A 12,560-nucleotide genomic window follows, 5' to 3' on the forward strand; every position below is an offset into this window, starting at 1 on the left:
TTATGGAGAAAATATTTTTCTCCAGAGAACTCTGCATGTAAGTCACAGATTCATTGACTCTTAGAACTGAGAGGGATCAGGGATTATCTTGTCAAAAATCTGTCCTATAAAGAGAAAGATAATCCAAAATCTGGTGACAATTGTAATGAGGCTCTATTTGTCTTTGTGTGTCTACATGTGCAGGAATACATGGACTCCAATAAATACATTGAGCATCTCCTAACTCAGCTCGAGGAACAACACAGAAGTCTGTGGAGGTGAGTGAAATCCATGCCTCTACCTTAACAGCTTCCCTGATAGCTGTGATGTGGATCACAGAGGCAGGGACTTGGTAAACTGTCTCTTCTTACACTTGATGTCAAAAGCACCTTTGGGAGCAAAAATCACCAGTAGCCCCTTAGAGAATTTTATTCCTTCACTAAAAGTAAAGCAACAGTGTCAAAGGTTGTGCTTGAGTCAAGGACATGACACTGCTCAATCATGACACTTTGTTAAGGTCAAGAAATTAACTCTCCAAGGCCACACAGCAAACTTACACTGTGGAAACTAGAACCCAAATTCTCTCACCCTTGCCTGCTTAAAGAGTAAGTTTTCCTGTAATTAAAAAGTTGAGGGGTCCCTGGGTGGCAGTGAAGTGTCCGACTTTGGCTCTGGTCATGATCTCATGGTTTGTGGGTTCAAGCCCTGTGTCAGGCTTGTGCTGACAGCTCAGACCCTGGAGCCTGCTTCAGATTCTGTGTCTCCCTTTCTCTCTGCCCCTCCCCTGCTCATGCTCTCTCTCTCTCTCTCTCTCTGTCTCAAAAATAAATAAACATTTAAAAATTGTTTAAAAAGTTGAATACAGCTGCTTAAAATGTCTGCTTCTCTTTATATTAAAGGAGGCTATTTTAGAAATGCTATTCTAAAGGCCTCTCATGTTTAGTTTTTTGTTCTTTTTGGTGGGTCCTGATTCTTGGTTAAAAAAAATATATATATATGGGAGAGCTTTGGTACAGGTAAATTGGAAAAAAAGAAGTTAATATCCTGAAAGGCAGATTCTTAAGTTACATGTTCCCTGGGGCTTCTTGGGAATTAAGGCTGATCAAAATGGTTATGATGTTGTTTTCTGTGTGGTCATGTTCTGCATAGGTGCCCTTATGGAATCTGCCATTTCTTTTCCTAAATTCCTATGGCTCCTGTTATCTGGAATAAATATGCTAGTGCTTAATCACATGATGTCTCACATTGTGCCAGAGTTGTTTAATGTAATTAGCTTTTTCTCCCCAGGGTCAGTAAGCCCCTGAAGTCCTTTATTTCTTATCTCTTGGCAGCATGGAGGGGAGAGTGCTCTCTATATACAGGGATGGCGGTAAATATTTGCTAACTCTGTGGCTTTCTTGTCCAACCTCATCCAAATGTATCACCCCTGGCCTCTGTACTAGGCTGTGCTGCCTTCTTCATGCATCTTGTAACAAATCCTAATAACCTTGAAATTGGTCTTCTCTGAGGGACTGTAGTTCTTAGGCAAAGTGCCTAATAATTTCATTTGTTCTGTGCTTTATATTAGTTTCCCTGCTTAAGAGCAGATCTGTGCTTATAGTAACAGACTGTCTATTTCTGTGCCTGGAAAAACTGCTGGTAGGGTCCAACAAAAGTATCTGATTTTTAAGTCTGCTTGCTGCTAAGAGACATACAAGTTAATTTTATATAACTATGTGATATTTGTTAGATATGTTTTTTAGAACTATAACCTGGTATCGATAAAGTTTTCTTTTGTTAGCCAGTGTATTGTATGAATAAAACTGGAAACAATGTATTTATAGTTATGTATCTTTTTTTTTTTATATTTCCTATAGATCTCTTCCAAGGTGTCAAAGATTATTTAAATGGATTGTAACATTTTCTTCCAACTATCTATAAAGGACATTTGGTTTTCTTTATCTTTTAAAAGAAAAATATACACAAAAAATGATGAATGCCACCTGACGAAACAAATTAGAGTTTTATTTGGTCACTAAATGTGTCTTAAATACATCATTGGGGAGGAGTTATGGTTTCATGGATTCTGAACCAAGAAAACCTGCATGGAAAAGGATGTTTTCCTGCTTTGATAAGATAGCTAATAAAAACCTTTTGGTCTTCTTGGATAGGATTAAATGAAAATCCAATTTCAGGCATAGACTTTACCTAACATAAAGGAAGAGCTCAAAATTTTGTGTGCAATCAATTCTATTTTCCTTCAGAAATAGAATTATTGCTGCTGAAGAAGCAAAGCCTTATATATAGTGGCAGAGGACCTAATAAAAGGGCTTCACTTGAATAACAATGAAGGGCAATGACCTTTGAATAGTCAGAATAACTACCTGAGGGAAGGTGGAAATGGGTGGTATTGAAAAGAAATGAAAACCAGTAATAGCAGATTTATATGCTACTTAGTGAATCAGGAAATTATACTTGATTATATTTTACAAACAGATCTTGATTGACTTAAAGTGGTAGGCTTTCTGATGATTATTACAATACCGTATCTGCAACTGTAGCCAAGTCGTTTTGGGATGAAGGATATGCCGGTGACAGTGACCAAGGTGGGAAAGTCTTTCTGGTTATGATTAAGTTTTTACTTCCTTTTTAATTAGGGTGCAATCTGTGATGTGCAGAAGATCATAAGAATAGCATGTCATGTCTTAAGCGTACTCCTAAACAAATATGCCCATAAGTCAGTATAAGCTTTTTCTGATTTTTATTGTGCTTTTGATTTGTAGCTGCTATGATTTTCATGAAGTAGGCTATTATCATTGCTGCTAGTATTAATTGATGGTCTTCCATTTATACCTCAGCCTACGTGCAACTTAGACAAATCTTGAATCCTTAGGCGTTCTAACAATAATTGTTGTCAGCGTTAATTGATGGCTATGGTGTTTGAGTATTGATCCAAAGCCTGATAGGCACATGACATACTATTGCTACTTGCTTAATGATAAGAGAATGGGACCCACTGAGGATTTGATACAAGATGGGATACAGAAATGAACTCTTTGCTTATTTTTATGGAAGGGGCTACCAGTCTTTAATAGACTGTCGTTTCTTACAGCGTAAACGTCTGCTGTGACACAAATATATTGTCATACTCATACTCTCAAGATAACTAGTTGTTTTGGGGCCCTATTTAGTATTATCCTGAAATAGACCTATAATCTGTCTTTGGTTTTCAAATTGCAAAGAGATTTGAAGTTTAAATATAGCTGTCTAGCGATGAGCTGTCATTTAGCTCAGAGAAGACATTTTTTGACGCTAACAGAAAACTCTTGTGAATTCATCTGAGTAGCTAGAGTCAGAATCTAAGATCTAGTGTAAGATTTGAGCACAGGTCTGGGTCGACTTAGTTTGCTCTGTACCTCCCTGCTTGATGAAGGAAAATCAACATCCCCCGTGACAACTAGTTTACTAGTAGATGTTGAAGTGGGATGTGAAATTTCTGTATGTGCATTTGTTTTAATGTGGAATGTTAAGAAAAGCAGAAAAAGGCACTTTTACACTTAATGATTTTTATATCATCTGCTACCATTTCTGACTTGGCTAAATATATCTGACTGACAAGTGATTATAAGAAAACAACTCCTGAGAATGTCTTTCTTGTAACATTTGATCGAAATCTTTATCTAGTTGCAGCTTCAAATTAAGAGTGGAGAACAAACACAAACAGTTGGAAGATACAAATTGAATTCATGAATATTTATGATGTTAATAACTCTTTCATGTCACATGTAAAATTAAGTGTGAAAATGGAAGCAGCAGAATTATAGAAATGGAAAGAGGCCTGGAGGTTTTGGAGCCTTGGACACTTGGCCTGGCCTTCCCAATCTGGCCACAGGGTGTCCCTTCTGGAATGAGTGTCCTTTTCTGTAAAAAAGAAGCTATCAGTAAAGCTAGTTTTTAAGATTACTGAATCTTAAGATTGAGTTTATTTGTCAAATAAGAGTATTTGAAATACATGATGGTTAAAATAATACATTTAGGCAGCATTTACAGATACAAGTTTAGTCTTATTTTTCTCTGATTATACAGATGGACCATTTTGTAGCATTTAATGCATATATCATAGAAAGCTTTCAGGAACATAAGTAGAAATCAGTAAAATAACAGAAATACCTAACAGCTTGCTAATAACTTCACCAGATGATATCAAAGTGTTCACTTCAGATTTTCATCGCTTGACTTGGAGATGGTGTTATCAGTAGTCTGTACATGAAGAATGAGGTCTGCATGGCCAACATTAAATGACAAGATCTGGTGAATGCAAAGTGCCACCTGCCAGCCTACAGATCCCAGATCAGAATCCCTTTTGAACAAGCTGTAACTATGCTAGGGTTTCTCAGTCAAGGCACTGTAGACATGTGGGGCCAGACCATTCTTTATCTGGAGGGGGGGTTGTAAGAATAAGGTTGTGTTGTGCGTTATAGTTGGTCTAACATCATCCTTCGCTTCTGCCCACCACTTGCTGGAACCTTTCCCCGCCCCCCTCACCCATATTATGACAGCTAAAAATGTCTCCAAACATTTTCTACATGTTTCCCAGAGGTCAGAATCCTCTTTCCTTCCTGTGGAGGACCAGTGATCTAAATGATCTGTGAACTTTGTCTTAAGCCCATTCCAAGAAAACTGAATATCCTGGGTAAATGTTCAGATTTCTATAAATGAGTTTCTCTGTGTCCAAATTTTAAATCTTGTTTAAAAACAAGTTTTAAAATTGTTTGAATTCTAGAATTTCTCTGAGCCATTTAAATGGCTAACATGTGCTATTAATTTCAAAAATAGGATATAAAATAGAACTTTAACTTCTTTTTTAATTTTTTTAATGTTTATTCATTTTTGGAGAGAGAGAGAGGGAGAAACAGAATTCAAAGCAGGCTCCAGGCTCTGAGCCATCAGCACAGAGCCCGACGTGGGGCTCGAACCCACAAACTGTGAGATCATGCCCCTTGCCGAAGTCAGATGCCTAACTGACTGAGCCACCTAGGTGCCCCAAACTTTAACTTCTTTAAAAACATCCTATGTTTCTTGCAGCATTTATTCTGACTAAAATTCCAAGGAACGTATTTTGGGTAATAGCAATCCATCCAGTTCAATAGCCAAAAATATACAGAAATATGGTTGTAACAATTTCTTCCCTCTTCCCATAATTTAGGGCTACTGGGATGGGTGCTGCAATGAAAGGTTAGCTAATAGTGTGAGGAGTGCAGTTTATTAGTAAGATAGTAATGTAAATATAGGAAAAAGACAATTTCTAGCTCATCATCATTTTCCTGAGGGGCAGCCCAAGCCTCAATACCAAACTCCAAGAATCTGAACAACTATTGATCATAGGCTCTGTTGGCCCTGGTCAGGCATTTAACTCCTACTTCCTCAAGGAGGAAATGTGAAATATGATGGTTTCCTACATCAGCAAGGGGAGTAAGATATCTAATTGAAAACAGTGTATAGATCCCTGATTGATATAAAAGTCACCGAGATCTGTCCCATCCAGTAATAAAATTTTATTTCTAGTGTACCCAAACTTGAAAACAAATTATTGAAGTATAGTTGACATACGATGTTACTAGTCTTAGGTGTACAAAATAGTGATCAATACATCTATGCTTTACAAAATGCTCACCACCCTATGTAACAGTTACCATTGGTTCATACACAGCATTATTGCAAGGTTATTGACTATAATCCCTATGCTGTACCTGATATCTCCTTGACTTATTTATTTTATAAATGAAGTTTGTATCTTTTGATCCCTTTACCCTTCAACTTTTCCACCCATCTTCCATCCCCTCTGACAACTACCATCTTGTTCTCTGTATGAGTCTATTTCTATTCTGTTTATTTCCTATTTTTTTAGATTCTATACATAAGTGAAATCATAGGGTATTTGTTTTTCTCTGACTTTTGAATTAGCATTACATTCTCTAAGTCTTTCCATATTGGTACAAATGGCAAGATTTTATTATTTTTTTGTGGCTGAGTAATGTTTCAGTGTGTGTGTGTGTGTGTGTGTGTGTGTGTGTGTGTGTGTAAAATCATATATTATTTATCAGTGGACACTTAAGGTACTTCCAAATCTTGACCATTGGAGATAATGCTGCAGTAAACATGGAGGTGCATATATCTTTTTGGATTAGTGTTTTTATTTTCTTTGGGTAAATACCCAGTAGAAGAATTACTGGATCATGTGGTATTTCCATATTTAAAGTTTTGGGGAACCTGTATACTATTTCCCACAGTGTTTGCACCAATTTATGTTCCTACCACCTGTTCATAAAGGTTCCCTTTTCTCCAAGTTCTCACCAAACTGTGTTAGTTCTTTCTGATTTTAGCCATTCTGACGTGTTTGAAGTGGTACCTCATGGTGGGTTTGACTTGCGTTTCTGTGATAGTCATGTTGAACATCTTCTCATTGATCTATTGACCATCTGTATTTCTTCTTTGGAAAAATGTCTTTTTAGGTCCTCTGCTTATGTTTAATCGAACGATTTGTGGTTTTTTTGTGTTATATACATTTTTAAAAATATATTTTGAATATTAACCCATTATCAGGTATGTCATTTGAAAGTATCTTCTCCTTTTCCATTTGCAGCGTTTTTGCTTTTGTCTTGTGGGTGGTTTCCTTTGCTATACCACAGTGTTTTACTTTGCTGTAAGCTTAGTAGTTTATTTCTGCTTTTGTTTCCCTTGCATGAAGAGGCAGAACCATAAAAATGTTGCATAGGCTGGTGTCTGAGAGATTACTGCCCATGTTTTTTTAATAGAGTTATATGGTTCACATCTCAGATGTAGGTTCTTAAACCATTTTGAGTTTATCTCCATGCACATTGTAAGAAAGTGGTCAAGTTTCATTCTTGTATGTACAGGTCCAGTTTTCCCAACACCATTTATTGAAGAGATTGTATATTCTTGCCTCCTTCGTCATAGATTAATTGACCATGTAGCACGCATTTACATCTGGGCTCTCTATCCTGGTCCATTGATCTGTGTGTCTCTTTTTGTGCCAGAACCGTATTGTTTTGGGTACTACAACTTTGTAGTGTATCTTAAAAGCTAAGATTGTGATACCTCCCGCTTTGTTCTTTTGCAAGATTGCTTTGGCTCTTTAGGGTCTTTTGTGTTTGCAAAATTCTTTAAAATAGGCTTTTACTTTTGTTTTCTGGCTTATCTGTGATTCTTATTCTAAGTGAAGAGATAAGAAAAAACTATGGACAAAGAGTATTTCATTCTCATGATTCAAAATGTTGTTTATCTAAGTGTGAACACTCAAATGATCTACACATCAACTACTATTCATGGTCTCCCTAGTTTCCCTGTCTTTACACATGTTTGGGTAGAGATAATTGGCACGAGTGCCGGCAGTTCATTTCAGCTCCAATCTCAATTTCTGTAAAATGTGAGTGATATTAAAGCTGCTTACAGAGAGCTGCATACTCTTACTCTGTTCTTGGGAAAAGAAAGTATTTTTTCATGTGTTATCAAGAAATTGTCTTCTAGTTGTAAAATGGAAGCAGCAGCAGCACATATGCCCTGAGAAAAGCCAAGCCCGGAGCTCCTGGAGATTTACCTTCTATGTATCTTGGATTTTAGAATCAAATTATCCAGGCATCTTAAGAATTAGCCCGTCTCTACCCTCATGGGGTTAATTTATGTAGATTAAGGAGATGCCGAGTATTAAACAGGTTGCCTCTGCTGTAATCATAGCCTTCCACTGGGAGATCTTAATTGGCAACAAGTAAAACTGCTCTGCATGAATTCTTAATGGTGGACACCAAATAAAATAAGAACTATGATTTGTTTTCTAAATCCCTTCAGAAGAAAAAAGAGTCTGTCTCTGGGGGATAAAATGTGCAGCAAACAGAGAGTGCTCAGTGCTCTCTAATGGCAATAAAAGCTCTGAAAGCAAACCTCATGCTATGCCAACTCAGTAAGGGCACATGGTCCCCCAGCTCTGCCCCTCTGTCTCACTCGGCCGGGGTCAAAGGAGACCAGGGCCAGCATGCTTTACATTATCTTCCCCTTCTCTCGACCCTTGGGGTGGATTTCTACATCATAGCCGTATTCTAGGGCAAGTGTGAGCACACGGGCCACCCTGGAAACCGATCAATGTCATTGCTCAATTACCCACCAGGGGTTGTTTTAGAGATGCAGACAGTCTCCAACCCCTGCCAAGATAAGAGTATTGCCCCTATGGCATGCCCTGTGCCCAGAATAAGGGAGAATAAATCTGAGCTCTGGAAATTGGGTATTGCCACATGCTTCAACAGTTATGTCATCCCCAGACCATGTGCTGGGGGGTGGGGGTGCTGGTGGGCTGAACCATATCCCAAAGGATGCTTACTATAGCCTGATGGTGCTGTGTTAGAAAAACAAGGAAGCATTTGGCCATCTTCTAACAGCTCTGAAGTTTCAGGTGGAGTGGCATTCTTGTCTCTAAGGTGTCTCTTGTTCAGCAGCAGAAGGGAGTAATAGAACTAAGCCCAGAAATGGATCTGAATTGACTAAACAGGAAGATCACTTAGGTTCATATTTGACCTAAACATTATAGTTTGTTTAGGGGACTTGTATGTGATGTGCATGTTTAACTATTTAAGGAGTTGCCTAGTATTTGAACCCCGGTCTTCTGGGGCTAGGAGACATCAAAAATGCCACAGTGAAAGTCTACATTAACTTTATATATAGGATTTCCTTCCCCAACCTTTTTAAATCAAATTTGTCTACCCTTTAAATTAAGGGACTGTGCTAATCCAGCAGACAAGTTCATTTAGGTCCTAACCTAATAAATAGTTAAAATAGGCCATTTACAATCTTATGGGTTTTATCTCCTTCTCTTCACTCCAAATCTTGTTTGAAAGAAAATTTGCTTCTATTTATCAAGGTCATTTGATGGGCCTTGGTGGAGGACTCTGTAAAACAGGTTTTAGGAGACTGTCCTTTAGAAGTCCAGAGGTTTCCCTAAAGAGGGGCTGTTTGTTCAGACTACTGAGGAGGGGCAAATATGAAGAACAGAGGGCCAGTCAGTTATTAATAGATATAGTCTGAACTGCTGTTAAGGCTTTTGAGTATAACTGTATATAAGGTGATGAGAAATTCAGGTCTAGAGATTTTTATAGTTAATAAAGCACAGTATAGATTAAGGTATTAGGGGAACCTACAAAGCTATTAAATTGCCCTCTAAGACAACTGGGAAAGTATCCCCACTTTAAAGATGGATTTATTGCTGCCATGGGAAGCTAGTGTTGAATCCTGTTATACACGTGGGTCCATAGATGGTTTGAAATTAATTCTACTTCTGGCTTAAACAGGTTTATATCCTTCAAGAAACACTCTCACCCCCCCCTTCAAATATTTCAACATCAATAGGATTTGGGGGTCATCTAGAGAAATTTACCTCTATCTAATCTGAAACATTTGGCTTAAAACACGTTTATTATCTTTTGGTCCATGCTTATTTTGATATGACAGAACCTAATATGATTTATTTATCTGAAGTTAAAATAAAAATCCGCAAGCAAAAGGTGTTTTGTAGATTTATTTAGGGTAATAAAGATACAAAATATTCCCTACTAAGTTGAAAGAAGGAAAACTCCAGCAGGCAACAGTATAAATGACCCACTTGATACAAATGCGTGTGTTGAGGCTGAAGTACACGTACTGCAGTAAGATTCGATGAAGTGTCTTTTTTTGTGTGTGGAAGGATGAATGAAATGGGTAATTACCATGACTTTCTATTTAATTTTAGTTTTAATGACAAAAAATCACTAACTTTTTAGTGCTTAAGCATACTTGTAATTTTTTAAAGGAATTGATTATTAGGATAAAACTACATATTTCTACATGAGTAACTATGGAGTTAAAAGGAGTCATTTTCTCTTGCCTTTTTCTGCTTAGCTCCCTCCCTCCAGCCCCCACCAACCTTGCTCATTCTCTGTGAGACTTTGAATTTAGAGGTCTGGCAACAAGCAGGGGGTTTCTAGAACCTCACCTCCACCCTTCAACTCTGGGGAGAGCTATCTGGCCTCTCTGAAAAGAGAAAATGCAAACCGTAATTTTTTTTTGCCTCAGGCTTTAACTGTACGGTGTATTGAATACTTTTGAATTACAAATTAAAACTCATACATAGTCCAACAAAGGGCTGAGGATAGAGGCATCCCTCGAATCAAAGAATCAGGAATAGGTTGAAATTGTAAAGTAGTTGGTAAAGGCATACTCTGGGTATCAGGGCAGAGAGAACTTCTAAAATGAGAACGTCTGATGTAGGGTTGGCCAAGGTTGGCAACCCCAGGAGCCCTCAGGACATTGCTTTGTGGAACCCGGCTGCCTTGATGACCTGGTGTTGCTCCTCACCATGAATACTCACTCAGGAAGTATGGTACGTGTCCTCCCTGTGGAGAAAATCATAGGTTTTCACTAAGCTGTAACCATCTGCCTGGGAGAGAAAGGCCACTCCAGCTCTCAATCCTGTATTCCTCCATGAACCCAGTTTTACTAGTGGGGGAGCTCCACTAATTAAGTCCAATTAAAGAGGATAGCCCTCCAGACATGTACCAGTGGCTCTGTCCTCACCTTCAGAGCCACTATACTGGGTCCAGCCAGGTAGTTCCCAGTCCCATGCTTGTTTTCTGATTTCCTCATGAGGGCCAGTTGTATCCCTAGGGTCTGTGACCTGTAGAAGCAGGTCTTCTCCTTCCCCTTGGGTCTCATAGAGCTTATATTAAGACCTAAAACTTCAAGCATGAAACTTTGTTTACCTCAGAACCACAGAGACAATGTGAAGTGTTTTAGTCAACTCTGTAACTTTGTGGTTTAGCACATTGTAGACACTCAAACCACTTTTATGGCCATGGGAGGGATTAATGATGATTCAAGAAGAGAAATTACTAAGGGCTTATGTGTTCATGGGGATGAGCTCATCTCATTTGTAGTCTGTGCAAGAAAGAAGTCAAGAAGTCTAGTAAACACTCATCTGCCTGTATGGCATACAACTGCTAAAGGGGGCACACAATTTAAAGATAGTTATTCTTAGAAAGTTAAAAATGGGGACACTTGATAAAGAGGTGCATGTATTATTAGTGATATATATCAGGAAGGGTGCTTGCTTCACTAGACTTTTACTTCATGATTTTTTCAAAAAGCAATTGTACAGCGAGAAGTTTTACGGTGTGTCCCGTCTTGCATGATGGGTGCACGTCCTGGGAATGGCTCTAAATTTGCATTCTTCCCCCAGGTTTTGCTCCCTTTGTCCGCCAATTGTATCTTAAGATTCAAATAATCTTGTCAATAGAAGCAATGAAAGAGTATCTTATAATTTTGAAAGAAGAGACTTGAGAGATTATGATGGATTAAAAAAATCCATGATAAAAATCAATACCTGAAATCACAAGCGTTTCTTTCCTTTCCACATTGTGTAAAGTGGGTTGCAGAAAAATGGTAGACACATCAAGTTACTTTTATTTAAAAAAATTTTTTTAATGTTTATTTATTTTTGAGAGAGAGAGAGAGGGAGGGAGGGAGGAAGGAAGGAAGGAAGAAAAGAAAGAAGGAAGGAACAGTGTGCGACTGGGGGAGAGGCAGAGAGAGAGGGAGACACAGAATCCAAAGCAGACTCCAGGCTCTGAGCTGTCAGCACAGAGCCGAACGTGGAGTTCAAACCCACAACCTGTGAGATCATGACGTGAGCCAAATTTGGACACTTAACTGGCTGAGCCACCCAGGTGCTTCCAAGTTAATTTTAAAAACGGAATGAGGGCTTGATCTAAAAGGCCAGAAATGGGGTGTTATCAGAGAAGGTTGTAAGAATTTCATGGAGATAGACATCCACTTTGAAGTCAGAGTGGAGTTGAACCTAATAGCAGTGATGTAGACTTAACAGAGGGTGAGATTTCAAGGGCTTAGTGGCGTGGAAAACAGTGGAGGAAAATAAAGGTGAGTAAAGAGAGCACGCAACAACTACAAGGAAATTGCTGTTTTATTAGGTAAGTGCTTTAGAGAATGTAATTACAAATAAGGGGCACTCTCTCTCTTCTAACACGTTACTGCTCTCCACTTTAGTTAGCGCTGGCTTTGCATGGCTCAGCAGTATCAGAGTCTCTGTTCAGGTTGTTTGCTGACCGTGTTGTACTGTTACTACATTTGTAACAGATCCTCCCTGGTTCATGGCTTGCAGTCTTGAGTTCAGGTGCAAATGCTGCCACTTGCTGTGGTCCTTGGACAGCCATTTAGGCATTTGGGGACTTGGTTTCCCATTGGTATAAGAACGGGGTGAAAAAATGTTTTCAGCAGTTCTTTCTGAGACTTCACAATCTGTAATTCTTACCGATTACCTTGTAGGACCTCTGTCGGGTTGGGAGGTAACGTTGAGAGAGAAGCAATGCATACATGGGATTACTGAGTGGAAAGTGTCAGCTTCCCTTCTTGAAAGAAGGCAGAGCATTATTTTTATGGATCTCATTTTCTTTAAGTTCTAATCCTTGGGTTGTGTTTTGGCATGGAACCTTCCAAAGGCAATAAAACAGCATGCTGGCAGACCCAGGGCAGCAGAGCAGGGTCAT

General features: G+C 38.7%; 1 protein-coding gene across 1 annotated transcript in view; it reads left to right on the forward strand.

Moving 5' to 3' along the window:
- Positions 1-12,560, forward strand: part of NCKAP5 (NCK associated protein 5) — an 857,737-nt gene that overhangs the window by 250,019 nt on the left and 595,158 nt on the right. The window contains exon 3 of the mRNA XM_029934682.1: positions 184-257. Coding sequence (XP_029790542.1) covers positions 184-257 — 74 coding nt within the window. The remainder of the gene's footprint in view (positions 1-183; positions 258-12,560) is intronic.

The sequence above is a fragment of the Suricata suricatta genome, chromosome 3 (assembly GCF_006229205.1).
Source record: "Suricata suricatta isolate VVHF042 chromosome 3, meerkat_22Aug2017_6uvM2_HiC, whole genome shotgun sequence".
NCBI lineage: Eukaryota > Metazoa > Chordata > Mammalia > Carnivora > Herpestidae > Suricata > Suricata suricatta.